The sequence below is a fragment of the Apostichopus japonicus genome, chromosome 10, assembly GCF_037975245.1.
Source record: "Apostichopus japonicus isolate 1M-3 chromosome 10, ASM3797524v1, whole genome shotgun sequence".
NCBI lineage: Eukaryota > Metazoa > Echinodermata > Holothuroidea > Aspidochirotida > Stichopodidae > Apostichopus > Apostichopus japonicus.
In genome coordinates this window covers 6,407,112-6,430,248 of record NC_092570.1, presented here as the reverse complement: position 1 = coordinate 6,430,248, position 23,137 = coordinate 6,407,112, and the positions used below count along the sequence as shown (strand labels likewise).

Sequence of the window (23,137 nt, the reverse complement as noted above, 5' to 3'; positions counted from 1 at the left end):
CCCCTGCTGAAACAAGTTTATAACAAAGAACAACAATTGTTTTCAAGTCATTGTAAATTTATCATATGAAACGACTTTTTTTTCCCTCAAGAATACAACTATTACAATTAATTCTAATTATTGCCGGTTACACGGCTACTTTTGAGAGAGAACAGCCTATCTATTCTTTACAAAATAGAAGTGCATGTATTAACGTTATATCCCCAATATGAAGACATTAAGTTTACATAATCATTAAAATCTTTTAATTGTCAGTGCTTTCGACTTCAAAAAGAAGCACAGGCGTATAGTCTACAGCGGAGGCTTGTTGGATGATGTGAGGGTGTGATTTGTCTGTTAATACATTGCCTTATACGTGTAAGAGGGTGCCGGACGGGGCGATAGAATCATAGTGTTGTCACCTACCCAGCCATCTCATCCATTAACAGTTTCCTCTTACGCAGCCTTTGATGTGAGGTAGTGGAAGGCATCGAAAATAAAAGGGGAACAGATAGTATGTTTGTTTATTCATGTGTGTATGAATAACAGCACTTGTCCAAAGGCGTAGAGGCCGGCGCACTCACTCGACGAATCGCTCATGGCGTGATGAATATAGTAAAAATCGTCCCAGCGCATTTGGCAAAGAAAAATTGGCCGATAGGCCTTAACAAAGGCTACATCAACTCAAACCGGATGCATATCATTTATCACAAACATTTAATCTTCATCGTCATTTGCTTGGAGGGTACAACGACTTTTGTCGTGCTGTATGTTAGGCTTCTTAATGAGCAATTTCTGTAAAAAAAAAATTGTGGTTTAACGTCGTGTACGCATGGGTATTTTATTTAGTGGACCTTAACTAAAAAATACGATTAAAAAACATTAACATAAAATAACAGAAGAGACGGAAGATTTCGTAACCTTGGTAAATTTTATTGTGAACTTTAGTATTTGGTAACTTTTATGCAGAAAACCATCAGGATCTATAAGTGACGTTGTGTTTACATGAACTTTTCTGTACGTGTTTACTCCTATATACGTCTAATATCTATACCTAGATGAGTGTTGTTTTGGAACAGCTTTCTTGAGGGGATATTGTGCCACTCAGTTCTAGTGAGAATGTGTCATAATGAAGGCTATAGTTTAGATTCATGATGTTATACAACGTTGAATACGATTCATCAGAGACTTATTTGAATCATCTGAATATGGAAAACTATCATTCATGTCTGAACTCACACACAGAAAGGATATAGGTTAAAATCAAGAGTAAGATTATAAGGAAACCGAAAAAAAGAAAAACGAATATATGAAAAGTGGAAGCCATAAATATGAGAAAGACAATACATTTAAGATATCGAAAGAAATGTCAGATTGTATGATCTTTTCTAATCACAAGCATTAACGAAAACAAGGAAACATCCATTTTGTATTATGAGACACTTTCTTATTCGACCAAATCAGCGAAATTATAAAGTAAACTTGGCATGAGCGAAGTAGGCAATATTTCTTGGATAGATATCATTCATCTGGTCGTCACACAAAGAAAAGCTGTTGGTTAAAAGTCACGAGTAAAACTATAGAAACCAAAAGAAAAAAGCAAAACGTGTATATCGAAAGAGTAAGCCATTGATAAAGGAATACATTACTTTAATAGAAATCGAAAGCAATGTGAAAATGAAATCATATCGTCAGGAATCAAAGTTAATTATTATTTAAAGACTTACTTTGAATCACTTTCAACGTAATTTAAGATCGAGAGCACTGGACATGCCCAGATAAGGAAGAGGAGGTTAGTTACACTATAGCTTTCAAAGAGAAAATCAATTTTTATGGGACTATTCAGGATTTCCCCCCAGAAAGTTTGATGATCAGGAGGGAGCGGGAAGGGATGTTGTGCAAACACTTTTACGTTCTTCTATTTAAAAAAGTATATAAAACAAAGTATTCGAGTTATCTGTAAAATGAATGTCAAAACTGGAAAGTGAAATCATCAAATGTTTCTAAAAACATGAAAATTCACCAACGGTTAGCGGGAAGAAAAACTAGAATAATCAAACTTAACTTTACTTTAATCGCTTTTTTTTCTTTTTCTTTTTGCGCTCTAAAATAGCTACGATATAAATGATTCAACGAATCAAAGTTGATATCAGAATTCGTTGTCTTTTACAGGAAGAAGGTAGCTGCCCGCAGCCGTTTCAAGACATTCAGTCGTTTGAGAAATGGTTTTGGTACCTATAGAGACGAGAAGAGAACAAAACATTTCAAATAAAAAGTGTAACTTCAAATAAAAAACAAAACAAAAATGCTTTAGTTACAAGCATTTTTACACGATATTAGGCTGACTTTGACGAGTGAAGACTTTTTCGAGGGGGGGGGGGGCGTGGGAGGGGTGGTCTGGTGGATACTACTTTGATATTGGCTCCAAATTTCCTAAGATGACTTACCTGTTGAGTCGCATTAGAGCATGACGCTGGAGGTACAAACCAATAGTCTGGATCACTGACAGAGTCGGTAAAATTCATGGCTGTTCCATAACTTGTGGAAAACCCTGTTAGAAATTTGAAGAAATCATGAACTTCATTCAACTTGTTTGCGTTGCTTACATATTATTTTCACGAATGATTTACATAACAGTAACAGAGTATAGTAGATTACAGTAACAGTAGCACGTAGAGCGGTAGAGTGCTACAGTAACAGTGTGTAGTAGATTAAACTTCGTTCCTCTCATACCTGTCTCAATTATACACGTTCTCATTTCCCTCAACCACGTGACTGGGAATGTAGAAGCCAGGCTAAATGTAGATAGATCTAGACCAGTAAAAGTGAAATAGAGGGAACAGTGCAAAAACGTTTCCCATCATGTAGTTGGACGCAGAAAGTGATTGGAGACAGGTTAGTATCGTCATTCGTAAAATCCCGAATTCAGTAAACTTTCAGGAAACAAGAGATGAGAGTTTTTTCTCGCTCTCATTTGATACGATGGGACTATACATGCACATGTTATAATTGTTTTAGAAAGTTTATATTGTTTTTCAATAGTATGGAGTGCCAATTGTTTCAAAACTGAAATCGAATTGTCCAACTGAAATAGACATGTCGAAACTGAAATCGAAATGTCCAAACTGAAATCGACATTTTCGACATGTTCAAAGTGAAATCAATACGTCCTAAACTATTACTACTTGCTATCCAGTTGCTGGTTATATTACAAATCCCACCCACTGGGAAGCCTACCTTATCGTACCGTGTGTAAAAGTGCGATGCAACTTTAATTAAGGACTTGAGCGCAAAATGCTATGGCAACCGGCAGCCCTCCCTATAATATCTTATTTGGACATAGCGTTATCTCATTTGGAAATATTGACGTCAGTTTCGTTGTTTTGACATATTCGGCGCACCTGTAAATTTGCCAAGTGAATCAAAACAGAACTTAAAGCTAACAGTGAACGTGATGACATTTTGAGTTATGCGTTCTTGTTTTGGCTATATTGATTTCAGTTTCAATACGTCAATTTTATATTCGGTATATTGATACCAGTTTGGACATGATGAATTCAATTTCGGCAAGAACATACCGACATAACTATGGATATACCGACATCAATATAGACATGTCGATTTCAGTTTGTACATGTTGATTTCAGTTTGAATATGTCGATTTCAGTTTGGACATGTTGATTTCAGTTTGGTTATGTTTTGAAACAATCGGCACTCCATACAGTAGCCTACTTTATCACCAGAATGGTCTACTGTTCGAAAACCAAACAACAACCGACGTTTGATCCTGTTTCCTTGGATGATTAATCTTTCTTTTTTTCTCGAAAAACTAAAAGTAGTGCAGAACCCACCTTCTTGATAGCCTTCCTCTCTTGTAATGGTTGCCATAGAAACAGGTGTGCAGTCTTTTCTTCCGGTGGTTACATACGCCACATTCCCGTCATAGCTGTTGAATGTCCATGTATCAACGAGTAAAGCTTGGTTCCCGAGAGCGAAAGATGTGACGTAGTTTAAAGTGTCTATAGACAGCGAGGGAGAAAATGACCACACACGCTTCTTTATTTGTAAAAAACAGGACACCTGTATTATATCATAATCAGGCTTATAGGCTACTTCCAAGAATAAAGGGCAGGGTTTTTTCTTCTTCATACATATTATTTGGGTTGTATTTGGGTTGGAAAAGGGGGCACTCCACCGATGTACCACGTGTAGGAACTTTACTGCATGAAAGCAACCAATTGGGGCTTTGATTTGCCATACTTCATTCCATTCCTTGCTCGCCGCCTCCTCCCCTCCCTATGAAGTTTGCCTGGCATGCACAACACGAAATCAGAAGCTTGGAATTGATCACAAGGGCTCCGTGACCTTCCTGGCCCCCTTGAGTCCTTGACCTTAGAGTCCCTGTAGACACTTACTTCATCCGATGTACTGGATAACAGAATTTAACAAAGAAAGGGGTATGGCCCTGAGCTCTTTGAAACCAACTATTCCCCTATGTAAGGGTTCCACCTTGCTCCCCCCCCCCCTCAAAGAAATGGAGACAATTCTAAACGTGAAATGTTGCACACGCAAGGTCTACACGCAAGATTGTGATTTGTGTGTATTTGGGTTGAAAGGGGGGGGGGGGCACACCCCGTGAATCCATGCTTGGATAATAATGCACTCCACTGATGTACCACGTGTAGGAACTTTACTGCATGAAAACAACGAATGAACGTTCCACTTAATCGTATACAACAAACGATACCATGACCAGTTGGAGGAGATTTTAGACAAAAAGTTGTTGTTAACATTTCATACTTGCGAATGTAGCTATATCTAGATCTATATCTGTTTTCCTAGAAAACTCAAGTAATAGTCGACGACCGCCGAAAACTATAGATAAATTTCGGACGTCCGGAAAACTTCCTCATCACAAGTTTGCAGACCATCTTTCTAAATTATGAATATTCCTACCTGGAACACATCGGAGAGGAGCTGGATCGGCCGACAGTACAAGGCATGTTGAATCCTCACTGACGATGTACTCAACGTCCTGGTTATGCAATAGAAAACAATACGGACACTGTACAGGCAGGATTAGACAGAACCAGGGTCGGCCGAAGCGATTGGGTGGGGATAAGCAAAAATGTGTCCCTTTCCATAAATGATAAATGTCCCATGCCATAATGAAAACAAAATCGTATAAAGTACTTGGTTGTTTTACTGTTAGCAATTCCGAAAACATCTGTTTTTTTTAATCGAGCGACATGTTGATTTGTGTTCCTTTCTATGATTATTTTTTATCGAAATTTCAGAATATGTTATCAGTATCACCTCCCCTTCCAGGGAAGCACGGGAAGCATACAGGTTAGCAAAAAAATTTCCCCTAAAGCAGACTACTGAATATTATTAAAATGGTAAGGGTAAGAAGAAGCAAATATAACTGAAATACAAATGAACTTGACGTGGCCGCAACAACTCTTAACGATGTAAAGAAAAACCTTTTGTGGTTACATGTCTCGTGCAAATAAGTTGAGAATGTGTAAAGCCCTTCTGAAACTGTCTATGTAAAAATAAAATATGTTTCAGGCATGACTTATTAACCGGATCAAAGTAAACGTATTTGACCTACTTAAAACCTTCATGATGAAAAAAAAAGAAAGTAGCTCAAACGTAAACAAGCAAACAGATACGAATCCGAGGAACTGGAGTTTACCAGCAAGTTTCTTCAATGTTAATTGAATGAGATTTTTCTGGTCGATCAAATAAATAAAAGTTTCTCCTTACCTTATCTACCAGCAGATATGTTTTGATTCGGTAAGAATCATAGTCCACATCACACCCAAACTGGTTACTCTTGAAATCAAAGGCGCAAGTAAGAAGTACTTCTTCGTACTGATCATATGATGTTTTTAATACACCTGAAAGAAAAATTTAAGCATACACATGTGTCTGACCATGGCTGCATGATTCACTGCCAGCAGGGCCCGTAGGCCTAGCAATTTGTGCCCTGCAGGCCAATTATACTGTGTCATGTCCGCCCAGTATACTGTGTCCAATAGGCCCAGTATGCTGCAGTCCTGTAGGCTCTGTTTACTGTGTCCTGTAGGCCCATTATAGCGTGTCCTGTAGGCCCAGTAAAATGTGCCATATAGGCCCAGTAAGCTGTGTCCTGTAGGCCAAGTATACTGTGTCATGTCCGCCCAGTATACTGTGTCCAATAGGCCGAGTATGCTGTGTAATGTAGGCTCTGTTTAACGTGTCCTGTAGGCCCATTATAACGTGTCCTGTAGGCCCGGTAAAATGTGCCATATAGGCCCAGTAAGCTGTGTCCTGCAGGCACAGCATACTGTGTAATGCAGGCCCAGTTCCTGTGTCATGTAGGTCCATTAAACTGTGCCCTGCAGAAGTCGAATCTGATCACGTGATATCAAGGTTTGTTGTTGGTGTTTATCGAATGCCACAGCAGGGCAATTGGTGGCATTGTGGTTCTTCTCAATGATTTATTTGCCACTGGAATCGAGAACGACTGTAGCTTGTCGACATAATTCATGAAGTATTTTGAAAGATATTGTAAATTTTCTGTTCTGCTTGTTTATGATATGACTATGCAAGTTTCTTTTTCATACTGGAGAGATTATCACATTATCACAATGATCGTTAATTTGCCATTGGTCATTGAAGATTATCTATCGTGCGCTATGAATAAGTCAGTAATATTAGTTTAAAAGCTCGTTTTTTACCGCTTAATCCATTAATGCACCAGCAGCCTTAGATTATTGTCTAAACATTTATTGACAGAAACAGCTTCCGCCCGATCCGTATATGTAAAGTACTAGACTAGGTTATCTATACTGTTGCTATAACTTTTGGGATAGGTCAATATATTGATTCGGATTTCTATCTATTTGACAAGATATAGATTAAAACTCACCAAAGCTAGTCTGAAACTGTTCAGCTTGGATGCAGCATCGATCAGGTGTTGCCTTGGTAGCATAGGCTGCTTGGCCCATATATAACACCACGATAGTCAAGAAACACTTCATGCTTTGCGATATCATTTCGTATTCACCCCAAGTCGATCAAATTAGATAACACTTCTGCACGATTAAGCTGGTGGGTTTGATGATGATGAAATGTGAAATTGAGTGCTACTTTGATGTATATATAAAGTTTCTCTTGTAATGTGGAAAGGGGAAATAGATTTTCACCACCTCTCCCCAAACCATAAAAAGAAAAGAAAAAGGGGAAGCGAAAGGAACTTTTCTGTGAATTATCTACTCTTTAGAACCTTTTAATGTAAATTTATTCTCATTTTTATTACAATAGATAATACAATATGTAGTAAATATTGTTCATAAAAAGTCTTGCCAAAGGGTTCGATTTATGTTCGTTTCGACTGTCTGTATATAACTCAGGTCGCAGTGTAGTCAAGTTATTTGTCAAATACATTCAAGTACACTACTCCATCAAAGAGAGAGAGAGAGAGAGAGTAAGAGAGAAAGAAAGGCTTCTGCCTCTAACCCCCACCCCACCCCCTCCAAATTACCCCCCCCCCCCAAAAAAAACAAAAAAACAGCGCATGCTGTTTTTATACAAAACCCCTCTCCAAGAATCCTACTATGGAAATGGCGAACCGTAGTAAAAGTTGATCAGGGACCCCTGCTGAAACAAGTTTATAACAAAGAACAACAATTGTTTTCAAGTCATTGTAAATTTATCATATGAAACGACTTTTTTTTCCCTCAAGAATACAACTATTACAATTAATTCTAATTATTGCCGGTTACACGGCTACTTTTGAGAGAGAACAGCCTATCTATTCTTTACAAAATAGAAGTGCATGTATTAACGTTATATCCCCAATATGAAGACATTAAGTTTACATAATCATTAAAATCTTTTAATTGTCAGTGCTTTCGACTTCAAAAAGAAGCACAGGCGTATAGTCTACAGCGGAGGCTTGTTGGATGATGTGAGGGTGTGATTTGTCTGTTAATACATTGCCTTATACGTGTAAGAGGGTGCCGGACGGGGCGATAGAATCATAGTGTTGTCACCTACCCAGCCATCTCATCCATTAACAGTTTCCTCTTACGCAGCCTTTGATGTGAGGTAGTGGAAGGCATCGAAAATAAAAGGGGAACAGATAGTATGTTTGTTTATTCATGTGTGTATGAATAACAGCACTTGTCCAAAGGCGTAGAGGCCGGCGCACTCACTCGACGAATCGCTCATGGCGTGATGAATATAGTAAAAATCGTCCCAGCGCATTTGGCAAAGAAAAATTGGCCGATAGGCCTTAACAAAGGCTACATCAACTCAAACCGGATGCATATCATTTATCACAAACATTTAATCTTCATCGTCATTTGCTTGGAGGGTACAACGACTTTTGTCGTGCTGTATGTTAGGCTTCTTAATGAGCAATTTCTGTAAAAAAAAAATTGTGGTTTAACGTCGTGTACGCATGGGTATTTTATTTAGTGGACCTTAACTAAAAAATACGATTAAAAAACATTAACATAAAATAACAGAAGAGACGGAAGATTTCGTAACCTTGGTAAATTTTATTGTGAACTTTAGTATTTGGTAACTTTTATGCAGAAAACCATCAGGATCTATAAGTGACGTTGTGTTTACATGAACTTTTCTGTACGTGTTTACTCCTATATACGTCTAATATCTATACCTAGATGAGTGTTGTTTTGGAACAGCTTTCTTGAGGGGATATTGTGCCACTCAGTTCTAGTGAGAATGTGTCATAATGAAGGCTATAGTTTAGATTCATGATGTTATACAACGTTGAATACGATTCATCAGAGACTTATTTGAATCATCTGAATATGGAAAACTATCATTCATGTCTGAACTCACACACAGAAAGGATATAGGTTAAAATCAAGAGTAAGATTATAAGGAAACCGAAAAAAAGAAAAACGAATATATGAAAAGTGGAAGCCATAAATATGAGAAAGACAATACATTTAAGATATCGAAAGAAATGTCAGATTGTATGATCTTTTCTAATCACAAGCATTAACGAAAACAAGGAAACATCCATTTTGTATTATGAGACACTTTCTTATTCGACCAAATCAGCGAAATTATAAAGTAAACTTGGCATGAGCGAAGTAGGCAATATTTCTTGGATAGATATCATTCATCTGGTCGTCACACAAAGAAAAGCTGTTGGTTAAAAGTCACGAGTAAAACTATAGAAACCAAAAGAAAAAAGCAAAACGTGTATATCGAAAGAGTAAGCCATTGATAAAGGAATACATTACTTTAATAGAAATCGAAAGCAATGTGAAAATGAAATCATATCGTCAGGAATCAAAGTTAATTATTATTTAAAGACTTACTTTGAATCACTTTCAACGTAATTTAAGATCGAGAGCACTGGACATGCCCAGATAAGGAAGAGGAGGTTAGTTACACTATAGCTTTCAAAGAGAAAATCAATTTTTATGGGACTATTCAGGATTTCCCCCCAGAAAGTTTGATGATCAGGAGGGAGCGGGAAGGGATGTTGTGCAAACACTTTTACGTTCTTCTATTTAAAAAAGTATATAAAACAAAGTATTCGAGTTATCTGTAAAATGAATGTCAAAACTGGAAAGTGAAATCATCAAATGTTTCTAAAAACATGAAAATTCACCAACGGTTAGCGGGAAGAAAAACTAGAATAATCAAACTTAACTTTACTTTAATCGCTTTTTTTTCTTTTTCTTTTTGCGCTCTAAAATAGCTACGATATAAATGATTCAACGAATCAAAGTTGATATCAGAATTCGTTGTCTTTTACAGGAAGAAGGTAGCTGCCCGCAGCCGTTTCAAGACATTCAGTCGTTTGAGAAATGGTTTTGGTACCTATAGAGACGAGAAGAGAACAAAACATTTCAAATAAAAAGTGTAACTTCAAATAAAAAACAAAACAAAAATGCTTTAGTTACAAGCATTTTTACACGATATTAGGCTGACTTTGACGAGTGAAGACTTTTTCGAGGGGGGGGGGGGGGGGCGTGGGAGGGGTGGTCTGGTGGATACTACTTTGATATTGGCTCCAAATTTCCTAAGATGACTTACCTGTTGAGTCGCATTAGAGCATGACGCTGGAGGTACAAACCAATAGTCTGGATCACTGACAGAGTCGGTAAAATTCATGGCTGTTCCATAACTTGTGGAAAACCCTGTTAGAAATTTGAAGAAATCATGAACTTCATTCAACTTGTTTGCGTTGCTTACATATTATTTTCACGAATGATTTACATAACAGTAACAGAGTATAGTAGATTACAGTAACAGTAGCACGTAGAGCGGTAGAGTGCTACAGTAACAGTGTGTAGTAGATTAAACTTCGTTCCTCTCATACCTGTCTCAATTATACACGTTCTCATTTCCCTCAACCACGTGACTGGGAATGTAGAAGCCAGGCTAAATGTAGATAGATCTAGACCAGTAAAAGTGAAATAGAGGGAACAGTGCAAAAACGTTTCCCATCATGTAGTTGGACGCAGAAAGTGATTGGAGACAGGTTAGTATCGTCATTCGTAAAATCCCGAATTCAGTAAACTTTCAGGAAACAAGAGATGAGAGTTTTTTCTCGCTCTCATTTGATACGATGGGACTATACATGCACATGTTATAATTGTTTTAGAAAGTTTATATTGTTTTTCAATAGTATGGAGTGCCAATTGTTTCAAAACTGAAATCGAATTGTCCAACTGAAATAGACATGTCGAAACTGAAATCGAAATGTCCAAACTGAAATCGACATTTTCGACATGTTCAAAGTGAAATCAATACGTCCTAAACTATTACTACTTGCTATCCAGTTGCTGGTTATATTACAAATCCCACCCACTGGGAAGCCTACCTTATCGTACCGTGTGTAAAAGTGCGATGCAACTTTAATTAAGGACTTGAGCGCAAAATGCTATGGCAACCGGCAGCCCTCCCTATAATATCTTATTTGGACATAGCGTTATCTCATTTGGAAATATTGACGTCAGTTTCGTTGTTTTGACATATTCGGCGCACCTGTAAATTTGCCAAGTGAATCAAAACAGAACTTAAAGCTAACAGTGAACGTGATGACATTTTGAGTTATGCGTTCTTGTTTTGGCTATATTGATTTCAGTTTCAATACGTCAATTTTATATTCGGTATATTGATACCAGTTTGGACATGATGAATTCAATTTCGGCAAGAACATACCGACATAACTATGGATATACCGACATCAATATAGACATGTCGATTTCAGTTTGTACATGTTGATTTCAGTTTGAATATGTCGATTTCAGTTTGGACATGTTGATTTCAGTTTGGTTATGTTTTGAAACAATCGGCACTCCATACAGTAGCCTACTTTATCACCAGAATGGTCTACTGTTCGAAAACCAAACAACAACCGACGTTTGATCCTGTTTCCTTGGATGATTAATCTTTCTTTTTTTCTCGAAAAACTAAAAGTAGTGCAGAACCCACCTTCTTGATAGCCTTCCTCTCTTGTAATGGTTGCCATAGAAACAGGTGTGCAGTCTTTTCTTCCGGTGGTTACATACGCCACATTCCCGTCATAGCTGTTGAATGTCCATGTATCAACGAGTAAAGCTTGGTTCCCGAGAGCGAAAGATGTGACGTAGTTTAAAGTGTCTATAGACAGCGAGGGAGAAAATGACCACACACGCTTCTTTATTTGTAAAAAACAGGACACCTGTATTATATCATAATCAGGCTTATAGGCTACTTCCAAGAATAAAGGGCAGGGTTTTTTCTTCTTCATACATATTATTTGGGTTGTATTTGGGTTGGAAAAGGGGGCACTCCACCGATGTACCACGTGTAGGAACTTTACTGCATGAAAGCAACCAATTGGGGCTTTGATTTGCCATACTTCATTCCATTCCTTGCTCGCCGCCTCCTCCCCTCCCTATGAAGTTTGCCTGGCATGCACAACACGAAATCAGAAGCTTGGAATTGATCACAAGGGCTCCGTGACCTTCCTGGCCCCCTTGAGTCCTTGACCTTAGAGTCCCTGTAGACACTTACTTCATCCGATGTACTGGATAACAGAATTTAACAAAGAAAGGGGTATGGCCCTGAGCTCTTTGAAACCAACTATTCCCCTATGTAAGGGTTCCACCTTGCTCCCCCCCCCCTCAAAGAAATGGAGACAATTCTAAACGTGAAATGTTGCACACGCAAGGTCTACACGCAAGATTGTGATTTGTGTGTATTTGGGTTGAAAGGGGGGGGGGGGCACACCCCGTGAATCCATGCTTGGATAATAATGCACTCCACTGATGTACCACGTGTAGGAACTTTACTGCATGAAAACAACGAATGAACGTTCCACTTAATCGTATACAACAAACGATACCATGACCAGTTGGAGGAGATTTTAGACAAAAAGTTGTTGTTAACATTTCATACTTGCGAATGTAGCTATATCTAGATCTATATCTGTTTTCCTAGAAAACTCAAGTAATAGTCGACGACCGCCGAAAACTATAGATAAATTTCGGACGTCCGGAAAACTTCCTCATCACAAGTTTGCAGACCATCTTTCTAAATTATGAATATTCCTACCTGGAACACATCGGAGAGGAGCTGGATCGGCCGACAGTACAAGGCATGTTGAATCCTCACTGACGATGTACTCAACGTCCTGGTTATGCAATAGAAAACAATACGGACACTGTACAGGCAGGATTAGACAGAACCAGGGTCGGCCGAAGCGATTGGGTGGGGATAAGCAAAAATGTGTCCCTTTCCATAAATGATAAATGTCCCATGCCATAATGAAAACAAAATCGTATAAAGTACTTGGTTGTTTTACTGTTAGCAATTCCGAAAACATCTGTTTTTTTTAATCGAGCGACATGTTGATTTGTGTTCCTTTCTATGATTATTTTTTATCGAAATTTCAGAATATGTTATCAGTATCACCTCCCCTTCCAGGGAAGCACGGGAAGCATACAGGTTAGCAAAAACATTTCCCCTAAAGCAGACTACTGAATATTATTAAAATGGTAAGGGTAAGAAGAAGCAAATATAACTGAAATACAAATGAACTTGACGTGGCCGCAACAACTCTTAACGATGTAAAGAAAAACCTTTTGTGGTTACATGTCTCGTGCAAATAAGTTGAGAATGTGTAAAGCCCTTCTGAAACTGTCTATGTAAAAATAAAATATGTTTCACGCATGACTTATTAACCGGATCAAAGTAAACGTATTTGACCTACTTAAAACCTTCATGATGAAAAAAAAAGAAAGTAGCTCAAACGTAAACAAGCAAACAGATACGAATCCGAGGAACTGGAGTTTACCAGCAAGTTTCTTCAATGTTAATTGAATGAGATTTTTCTGGTCGATCAAATAAATAAAAGTTTCTCCTTACCTTATCTACCAGCAGATATGTTTTGATTCGGTAAGAATCATAGTCCACATCACACCCAAACTGGTTACTCTTGAAATCAAAGGCGCAAGTAAGAAGTACTTCTTCGTACTGATCATATGATGTTTTTAATACACCTGAAAGAAAAATTTAAGCATACACATGTGTCTGACCATGGCTGCATGATTCACTGCCAGCAGGGCCCTTAGGCCTAGCAATTTGTGCCCTGCAGGCCAATTATACTGTGTCATGTCCGCCCAGTATACTGTGTCCAATAGGCCCAGTATGCTGCAGTCCTGTAGGCTCTGTTTACTGTGTCCTGTAGGCCCATTATAGCGTGTCCTGTAGGCCCAGTAAAATGTGCCATATAGGCCCAGTAAGCTGTGTCCTGTAGGCCAAGTATACTGTGTCATGTCCGCCCAGTATACTGTGTCCAATAGGCCGAGTATGCTGTGTAATGTAGGCTCTGTTTAACGTGTCCTGTAGGCCCATTATAACGTGTCCTGTAGGCCCGGTAAAATGTGCCATATATGCCCAGTAAGCTGTGTCCTGCAGGCACAGCATACTGTGTAATGCAGGCCCAGTTCCTGTGTCATGTATGTCCATTAAACTGTGCCCTGCAGAAGTCGAATCTGATCACGTGATATCAAGGTTTGTTGTTGGTGTTTATCGAATGCCACAGCAGGGCAATTGGTGGCATTGTGGTTCTTCTCAATGATTTATTTGCCACTGGAATCGAGAACGACTGTAGCTTGTCGACATAATTCATGAAGTATTTTGAAAGATATTGTAAATTTTCTGTTCTGCTTGTTTATGATATGACTATGCAAGTTTCTTTTTCATACTGGAGAGATTATCACATTATCACAATGATCGTTAATTTGCCATTGGTCATTGAAGATTATCTATCGTGCGCTATGAATAAGTCAGTAATATTAGTTTAAAAGCTCGTTTTTTACCGCTTAATCCATTAATGCACCAGCAGCCTTAGATTATTGTCTAAACATTTATTGACAGAAACAGCTTCCGCCCGATCCGTATATGTAAAGTACTAGACTAGGTTATCTATACTGTTGCTATAACTTTTGGGATAGGTCAATATATTGATTCGGATTTCTATCTATTTGACAAGATATAGATTAAAACTCACCAAAGCTAGTCTGAAACTGTTCAGCTTGGATGCAGCATCGATCAGGTGTTGCCTTGGTAGCATAGGCTGCTTGGCCCATATATAACACCACGATAGTCAAGAAACACTTCATGCTTTGCGATATCATTTCGTATTCACCCCAAGTCGATCAAATTAGATAACACTTCTGCACGATTAAGCTGGTGGGTTTGATGATGATGAAATGTGAAATTGAGTGCTACTTTGATGTATATATAAAGTTTCTCTTGTAATGTGGAAGGGGAAATAGATTTTCACCACCTCTCCCCAAACCATAAAAAGAAAAGAAACAGGGGAAGCGAAAGGAACTTTTCTGTGAATTATCTACTCTTTAGAACCTTTTAATGTAAATTTATTCTCATTTTTATTACAATAGATAATACAATATGTAGTAAATATTGTTCATAAAAAGTCTTGCCAAAGGGTTCGATTTATGTTCGTTTCGACTGTCTGTATATAACTCAGGTCGCAGTGTAGTCAAGTTATTTGTCAAATACATTCAAGTACACTACTCCATCAAAGAGAGAGAGAGAGAGAGAGTAAGAGAGAAAGAAAGGCTTCTGCCTCTAACCCCCCACCCCACCCCCTCCAAATTACCCCCCCCCCAAAAAAACAAAAAAACAGCGCATGCTGTTTTTATACAAAACCCCTCTCCAAGAATCCTACTATGGAAATGGCGAACCGTAGTAAAAGTTGATCAGGGACCCCTGCTGAAACAAGTTTATAACAAAGAACAACAATTGTTTTCAAGTCATTGTAAATTTATCATATGAAACGACTTTTTTTTCCCTCAAGAATACAACTATTACAATTAATTCTAATTATTGCCGGTTACACGGCTACTTTTGAGAGAGGACAGCCTATCTATTCATTACAAAATAGAAGTGCATGTATTAACGTTATATCCCCAATATGAAGACATTAAGTTTACATAATCATTAAAATCTTTTAATTGTCAGTGCTTTCGACTTCAAAAAGAAGCACAGGCGTATAGTCTACAGCGGAGGCTTGTTGGATGATGTGAGGGTGTGATTTGTCTGTTAATACATTGCCTTATACGTGTAAGAGGGTGCCGGACGGGGCGATAGAATCATAGTGTTGTCACCTACCCAGCCATCTCATCCATTAACAGTTTCCTCTTACGCAGCCTTTGATGTGAGGTAGTGGAAGGCATCGAAAATAAAAGGGGAACAGATAGTATGTTTGTTTATTCATGTGTGTATGAATAACAGCACTTGTCCAAAGGCGTAGAGGCCGGCGCACTCACTCGACGAATCGCTCATGGCGTGATGAATATAGTAAAAATCGTCCCAGCGCATTTGGCAAAGAAAAATTGGCCGATAGGCCTTAACAAAGGCTACATCAACTCAAACCGGATGCATATCATTTATCACAAACATTTAATCTTCATCGTCATTTGCTTGGAGGGTACAACGACTTTTGTCGTGCTGTATGTTAGGCTTCTTAATGAGCAATTTCTGTAAAAAAAAAATTGTGGTTTAACGTCGTGTACGCATGGGTATTTTATTTAGTGGACCTTAACTAAAAAATACGATTAAAAAACATTAACATAAAATAACAGAAGAGACGGAAGATTTCGTAACCTTGGTAAATTTTATTGTGAACTTTAGTATTTGGTAACTTTTATGCAGAAAACCATCAGGATCTATAAGTGACGTTGTGTTTACATGAACTTTTCTGTACGTGTTTACTCCTATATACGTCTAATATCTATACCTAGATGAGTGTTGTTTTGGAACAGCTTTCTTGAGGGGATATTGTGCCACTCAGTTCTAGTGAGAATGTGTCATAATGAACGCTATAGTTTAGATTCATGATGTTATACAACGTTGAACACGATTCATCAGAGACTTATTTGAATCATCTGAATATGGAAAACTATCATTCATCTGAACTCACACACAGAAAGGATGTAGGTTTAAGTCACGAGTAAGAAAATAAGGAAACCGGAAAAGAAAAAACGAATATTTGAAAAGTGTAAGCCATAAATATAAGAAAGACAATACATTTAAGATATCGAAAGAAATGTCAGATTGTAATCTTTTTCAATCACTAGCATTAACGAAAACAAGGAAACATCCATTTTGTGTTATGATACATGTTCTAATTCGACCAAATCAGCGGAATTATACAGTAAACTTGGCATGAGCGAAGTAGACAATATTTTTTTTTTTTTATAGATATCATTCATCTGGTCGTCACACAAAGAAAGGCTGTTTGTTAAAAGTCACGAGTAAGACTATAGAAACCAAAAGAAAAAAGCAAAACGCGTATATCGAAAGAGTAAGCCATTGATAAAGGAATACATTACTTTAATAGAAATCGAAAGCAATGTGAAAATGAAAACATATCGTCAGGAATCAAAGTTAATTATTATTTAAAGACTTACTTTGAATCATTCGCAACGTAATTTAATATCGAGAGCCCTGGACATGCCCAGATAAGGAAGGGATTAGTTACACTATTATTTTCAAAGAGACAATTAATTTTTGATGGGACTATTCAGGATTTTCCCCCCAGAAAGGTTGATGATCAGGAGGGAGAGGGAAGGGATGTTGTGCAAAATCGATTACGTTCTTCTATTAAAAAAAGTATATAAAAAAGTATTCGAGTTATCTGTAAAATGAATGTCAAAACTGGAAAGTGAAATCGTCAAATGTTTCTAAAAACATGAAAATTCACCAACGGTTAACGGGAAGAAAAACTACAATATTCAAAGTTAACTTTTTTTAATTTTACTTTTTTTCTTTTTCTTTTTGCGCTCTAAAATATCTACGATATAAATGATTCAACGAATCAAAGTTGCCATGAGAATTCGTTGTCTTTTACAGGAAGAAGGTACCTGCCCGCAGCCGTTTCAAGACATTAAGTCGTTTGAGAAATGGTTTTGGTACCTATAGAGACGAGAAGAGAACAAAACATTTCAAATATAAATACTTCAATAAAATAAACAAAACCCCTTTATTTACAAGCCCTTTTTTACACGATATTAGGCTGACTTTGACAAGTGACGACTTTAATAACAGATTTTTTTTTGGGGGGGGGGTGGTGTGGGGAATACTAATTTGATATTTGCTCCAACTTTCATAAGATGACATACCTGTTGAGTCGCATTAGAGCATGACGCTGGAGGTACAAACCAATAGTCTGGATCACTGACAGAGTCGGTAAAATTCATGGCTGTTCCATAAAGTGTGGAAAACTCTGTTAGAGAAATTTGAAAAAAAATCATGAACTTCATTCAACTTGTTTGCGTTGCTTAATATTATTATCACGAATGATTTATATAACAGTAACAGAGTATAATAGATTACAGTAACGTTACAGTTACAGTAACGTGTTTGCGTTGCTTACATATTATTATCACGAATGATTTATATAACAGTAACAGAGTAAAGTAGATTACCGTAACAGTGGTAGAGCGGTAGAGTAATACAGTAACAGTGTATAGTAGATTAAACTTCGTTCCTCTCATACCTGTCTCAATTTTACATGTACACGTTCTCATTTCCCTCAACCACGTGACTGGGAATGTAGAAGCCAGGTTAAATGTAGATAGATCTAGACCAGTAAAAGTGAAATAGAGGGAACAGGGCAAAAACGTTTCCCATCATGTAGTTGGACGCAGAAAGTGATTGGAGACAGGTTAGTATCGTCGTTCGTAAAATCCCGAATGCAGTCAACTTTCAGGAAACAAGAGATGAGAGTTTTTTTCTCTCTCTAATTTGATACGATGGAGACTATACATGTACATGTTATAATTAATTTAGAAAGTTTATATCGTTTTTCCTCTCGTAACTCCAAACCTGTTATCATAATACATAGTACGCAGTGCCAATTGTTTCAAAACTGAAATCGAATAGTGTCCAAACTGAAATAGACATGTCGAAACTGAAATCGAAATGTCCAAACTGAAATCGAAATGTCCAAACTGAAATCGACATGTTCGACATGTTCAAAGTGAAATCAATACGTCCTAAGTGAAATCTACATGTTCAAAGCGATGTCGGCTTGTCCAAAAAGTGAAAGCGAGATTGACAACGAACTTTAAAAAATTACGGGGATACTTGCTAGTTTCTACATCTCCTGTATAGTCCACTCCACGCTAGCCTGGCGTGCCATTTGTTTCAAGAGTCCAACTCGATAGCAGCGTACGTGTCCAAACATAAATCGAGGTATCCAAACACGTCTGTTCTCATGGCAATTTGCACCCGGGCGCAAATATTTCTGCACGGCACGGTCGTACGTACGTAACATAGCATAGGGCCGAGCTCCATGGTTTGTAGCACGTGCGTTTCGTACTCGGCGCCCGAGCTGGACATGACATGTAGACAACAGTAGTAGTACGTACTAGCTAGCTAGGCCCAATCTGAGATCAAAATATTCCTAGTTCAGTAGTTCCATCAAGTTGGCTATTTTGATGAATCCATTTAGGCCCCTTACCTTACTTGTTATTCGTGAACCATTGACTACCTTTCATAGATAATATCTGGAACATTTTATTTTCTGGTTATGGTATACGCTGCATGCCATATATATCGGCCCTACACGTACGTATCTTGTATTATTTGTACAGGTGTAGGCTTATGACAATGTTATTATTTGTACTTTGTAACTAGCTAGCTAGCTAGTCCAGCTAACCTACAAAGGTATGTGATTCCATATGCGCAAGTTAAAATAATTCGAAATCATGATCCATCGTAAACTATTACTACTTGCTATCCAGTTGCTGGTTATATTTCCAAATCCCACCCACTGGGAAGCCTACCTTATCGTACCGTGTGTAAAAATGCGATGCAACTTTAATGAGTTGAGCGCAAAATGCTATGACAACCGGCAGCAGGGACGTAGCCAGGGGGGGGGGGAGCAGGGGGAGCGACCGCTCCCCCTTTCAGTGTCGATTTTTTTTTTTTAAACTGTTGTTTTTTTAGCATGATATTTTGTCAGTGCTCTTTTGATCTTGAATACTCGTCAGCTCCGTTAACTCGGTTATAATCGTAGTAACATTCACGCCTACTGATTCAACTACTAACTTAGTTTGGCAGATGCAATTAGCTAAATTTAGGCTATAGCCTATTACAAGCCTACAGTTGGCCACTGCGTAATAAAATACATATTGCCTACCTAACCGCACTCTATGGAATGTCACGAACCGTATGCACAACAACGTCGACAACGTTCGTTCTCATCCTTTCTATGATTCGTCCTAAGTTGTTGCACGAACAGCATGTTATGAAGCTAAGATAGCAATCGTACGTGATACGCACTTCCTTTAAATAATTATTACACTGCTAACGATAACGATATTTGTTTTTAGGCCACTGCATATCTGGCTATATTACAAAATATGAAGGTTTATATTGTCCATCAGTTAAGTTCGTCAAATGTGTTAAAGTCCAGACATTGGACAATAAACAAGAATCATCCTACTGGAAAAATTGTAAAAGAGCACTATGTTTGTCTTTCTGATATATTATGTAAAAGAACATGTAAAAGAATTCAAACAGGAAACAAAACCTGCTGATAATATGATATCCGTGGCCAGTATGTAGAACTGTAGGCCCGGGCCTACACTTTTTTTGGCCAAGTTATCTTTTTTAAAATCACCCATATTTCAAATCCATAAGCTTGCTGGACGAGTTTAAGAGTCCAGACAGGAATAACTATTGAAATGAACGTAGCAAGAATATGGCTAAATTAGGTGACCTAGTCTTCTAATTTAGGCTGTCATTTCTATCGCGTGCCGTTTCATTCAACACTCTACCCGCCGAAAAAGTCTAGAATCCGATCTTGTCAGTTTTTTTTAACATCTAGTTAAGAACCCGTTTACGCAGATAATATTTCAGTTGAAAAAACAGTTGAGAAATTTGCATCAGATGGCAATCGTCGGATAGCTCTCGCCTTCTCTAATATTAGGCTAACTTAAACATTTACAGTTGTATCAAAGACAATTACTGGCTATAGTTGTATCAAAGACATTTCTGGCCTATCTTTATATGTATCTACAAGTATCAGCAGTTGAAAAGTAAGACTACTCTGTACATGTACTTTGCTAATTTTAAATACCGAACATTATGTAGTATTGAATTACGTACTATTTTAACTCGTTTGTTTTTTTGGTTTAAAAGTGATATTGAATGAGGTGTCTCAAGTTAGCAAGAGGCCATGGAACCAGAATGAACACTCGGGAAGGGCCGTTTCCGGCCACCTGGGGGGTTTGTAAAACCCAAAATTTTCTTGTACGCTCCGCGCCAACCTATGGTGGCGCTCCGCTCAGATAGTCGTGCCTACAATTTGAAAATCCATATCAGTCGCAAAATGTGCCCCCCCCCCCTTTCAAATTCCTGGCTACGTCGCTGACCGGCAGCCCTCCCTATAATATCTTATTTGGACATAGCGTTATCTCATTTGGAAATATTGTCGTCAGTTTCGTTGTTTTGACATATTCGGCGCACCTGTAAATTTGCCAAGTGAATCAAAACAGAACTTGAAGCTAGCAGTGAACGCGGTGACATTTTGAGTTATGCGTTCTTGTTTTGGCTGTATTGATTTCAGTTTCAATACGTCAATTTTATATTCGGTATATTGATACCAGTTTGGACATGATGAATTCAATTTCGGCAAGAACATACCGACATCAATATGGATATACCGACATCAATATAGACATGTCGATTTCAGTTTGTACATATCGATTTCAGTGTGGACATGTCGATTTCAGTTTGGACATGTTGATTTCAGTTTGTACATGTCGATTTCAGTGTGGACATGTCGATTTCAGTTTGGACATGTTGATTTCAGTGTGGACATGTCGATTTCAGTGTGGACACGTTGATTTCAGTTTGTACATGTCGATTTCAGTGTGGACATGTTGATTTCAGTTTGGACATGTCGATTTCAGTGTGGACATGTCGATTTCAGTTTGTACATGTCGATTTCAGTTTGTACATGTCGATTTCAGTGTGGACATGTCGATTTCAGTTTGGACATGTTGATTTCAGTTTGGTTATGTTTTGAAACAATTGGCACTCCGTTCAGTAGTTGTTAATAGAACTTTATCACCAGAATGGTTTGCTGTTAGAAAACCAAACAACAACCGACGTTTGATCCTGTTTCCTTGGATGATTAATCTTTCTTTCTTTTCTTCTCGAAAAATTAAAAGTGGTGAAGAACCAACCTTCTTGATAGCCCTCTACTATCGAAGTCATAGAAACAGGTGTGCAGTCTTTTCTTCCGGTAGTTACATACGCCACATTCCCGTCATAGCTGTTGAATTTCCATGTATCAACGAGTAAAGCTTGGTTCCCGAGAACGAAAGATGTGACGTAGTTTAAAGTGTCTATAGACAGCGAGGGAGAAAATGACCGCACACGCCTCTTTATTTGTAGAAAACAGGACACCTGTATTATATCATAATCAAGCTTATAGGCTACTTCCAAGAATGAAGGGCAGGATTGTTTTCTTCTTCATACATATGTGTATACGTGAAACGAATTGTGGCTTCGATTTGCCATACTTCATTCCATTCCATGCTCGCCGCCTCCTTCCCTCCCTATGAAGTTTGCCTGGTATGCACAACACGAAATCAGAAACTTGAAGTTGTTCACGAAGGTTCCGTGACCTTCCTGGCCCCTTGACCTAAGAGTCCCTGTAGACACTTACCTCATGCCCGACGATACTGGATAACAGGATTTAACAAAGGAAGGGGTATGGTCCTGAGCTCGTTCAAGCCAACTACTCCCCTATGTTAGGGTCCTACCCTGGCCCACTCAAAGAAATGGATACAATTCTAAACGTGAAATGATGCACACGCAAGGTCTACACGCAATATTGTGCTTTGTGTGTTTGGGTTGAAAAGGGGGGAGGGGCACACCCACTGAATCCGTGCCTGGATAATAATGCACCTGATGTACCACGTTTAGGAACTTTACTGCATGAAAACAACGAATGAACGTTCCAATGAACCGTATTTCATACGCAATACGACCACTTGAAGGAATTTTTAGACAAAAATTTGTTATTTACATTTCATATTTGCGAATGTAGCTATTTCTAGATCTATATCTGTTTTCCAAAAAAGTCAAGTAATATCGACGACCGCTGACTACAAACTATAGATAAATTTCGGACGTCTGGAAACCTTCCGCATCTCAAGTTTGCGGACCATCTTTCTAAATTATTAATATTCCTACCTGGAACACATCGGAAAGGAGCCGGAAAGGGCGGCTGTTCATAGCATGTTGAATTCTCATAAACGATGTACTGAACGTCCTGGTTATGCGATAGAAAACAAGACGGACAGTATACAAGCAGGATTATACATAACCAGGGTCGGCCGAGCCGATTGGGTGGGGATGGGGGATGTTAGAGGTTTTCACGTGTACTGTGAATAAGCTCAAACGTGTCCCTTTCCATAAATTATAAATGCACCATACGATAATGAAAACCCCTTTGTCACTTTTTGTAATGGAGAAGTGCCAAATTGTTTACAAACGGAGAAATAAGCAAAAATAATTAGAAAATGTATTTTGTTGGAAATTAAATAAAAAATAATGAAAGTTTATAAAATAATGAATGTTT

General features: G+C 38.1%; 3 protein-coding genes across 3 annotated transcripts in view; all 3 read right to left on the bottom strand.

Annotated features, from left to right (window-relative positions):
- Positions 1 to 891: 891 nt before the first annotated feature.
- On the bottom strand, positions 892 to 7,138 carry LOC139975121 (uncharacterized). Its single transcript, XM_071982752.1, has 6 exons — positions 6,896 to 7,138; positions 5,749 to 5,882; positions 4,936 to 5,014; positions 3,831 to 3,998; positions 2,427 to 2,530; positions 892 to 2,214 (listed from the first exon to the last, which is right to left on the bottom strand). The coding sequence occupies exons 1-6, from the start codon at positions 7,020 to 7,022 to the stop codon at positions 2,146 to 2,148; spliced, it is 681 nt and encodes a 226-aa protein (XP_071838853.1). The 5' UTR covers positions 7,023 to 7,138; the 3' UTR covers positions 892 to 2,145.
- A 1,373-nt stretch (positions 7,139 to 8,511) lies between these two features.
- LOC139975381 (uncharacterized) lies at positions 8,512 to 14,765 on the bottom strand. The gene is made up of 6 exons (XM_071983315.1): positions 14,519 to 14,765; positions 13,372 to 13,505; positions 12,559 to 12,637; positions 11,455 to 11,622; positions 10,051 to 10,154; positions 8,512 to 9,834 (listed from the first exon to the last, which is right to left on the bottom strand). Exons 1-6 carry the CDS (start codon positions 14,643 to 14,645, stop codon positions 9,766 to 9,768), a joined length of 681 nt encoding a protein of 226 aa, XP_071839416.1. The 5' UTR covers positions 14,646 to 14,765; the 3' UTR covers positions 8,512 to 9,765.
- A 1,366-nt stretch (positions 14,766 to 16,131) lies between these two features.
- Positions 16,132 to 23,137, bottom strand: part of LOC139974976 (uncharacterized) — a 10,698-nt gene continuing 3,692 nt past the window's right edge. Inside the window, exons 4-7 of the mRNA XM_071982550.1 lie at positions 22,750 to 22,828; positions 21,735 to 21,896; positions 17,658 to 17,761; positions 16,132 to 17,451 (exon numbers count right to left, since the gene is read on the bottom strand). Of these exons, the coding sequence (XP_071838651.1) occupies positions 17,383 to 17,451; positions 17,658 to 17,761; positions 21,735 to 21,896; positions 22,750 to 22,828 (414 nt within the window). The 3' untranslated portion in view covers positions 16,132 to 17,382. The remainder of the gene's footprint in view (positions 17,452 to 17,657; positions 17,762 to 21,734; positions 21,897 to 22,749; positions 22,829 to 23,137) is intronic.

Excerpts from the sequence above, each read along its gene's own strand:
- LOC139975381 (XM_071983315.1), bottom strand. The coding sequence starts at position 14,645 with ATGATATCGCAAAGCATGAAGTGTTTCTTGACTATCGTGGTGTTATAT. Across the intron at positions 11,623-12,558 it reads TCCTCTCCGATGTGTTCCAG|ACACTTTAAACTACGTCACA; the intron begins GTAGGAATATTC and ends CGCTGTCTATAG. Across the intron at positions 10,155-11,454 it reads AGAGGAAGGCTATCAAGAAG|GGTTTTCCACAAGTTATGGA; the intron begins GTGGGTTCTGCA and ends AATTTCTAACAG.
- LOC139975121 (XM_071982752.1), bottom strand. The coding sequence starts at position 7,022 with ATGATATCGCAAAGCATGAAGTGTTTCTTGACTATCGTGGTGTTATAT. Across the intron at positions 5,883-6,895 it reads ACAGTTTCAGACTAGCTTTG|GTGTATTAAAAACATCATAT; the intron begins GTGAGTTTTAAT and ends TTTTTCTTTCAG. Across the intron at positions 5,015-5,748 it reads CATATCTGCTGGTAGATAAG|GACGTTGAGTACATCGTCAG; the intron begins GTAAGGAGAAAC and ends TTGCATAACCAG.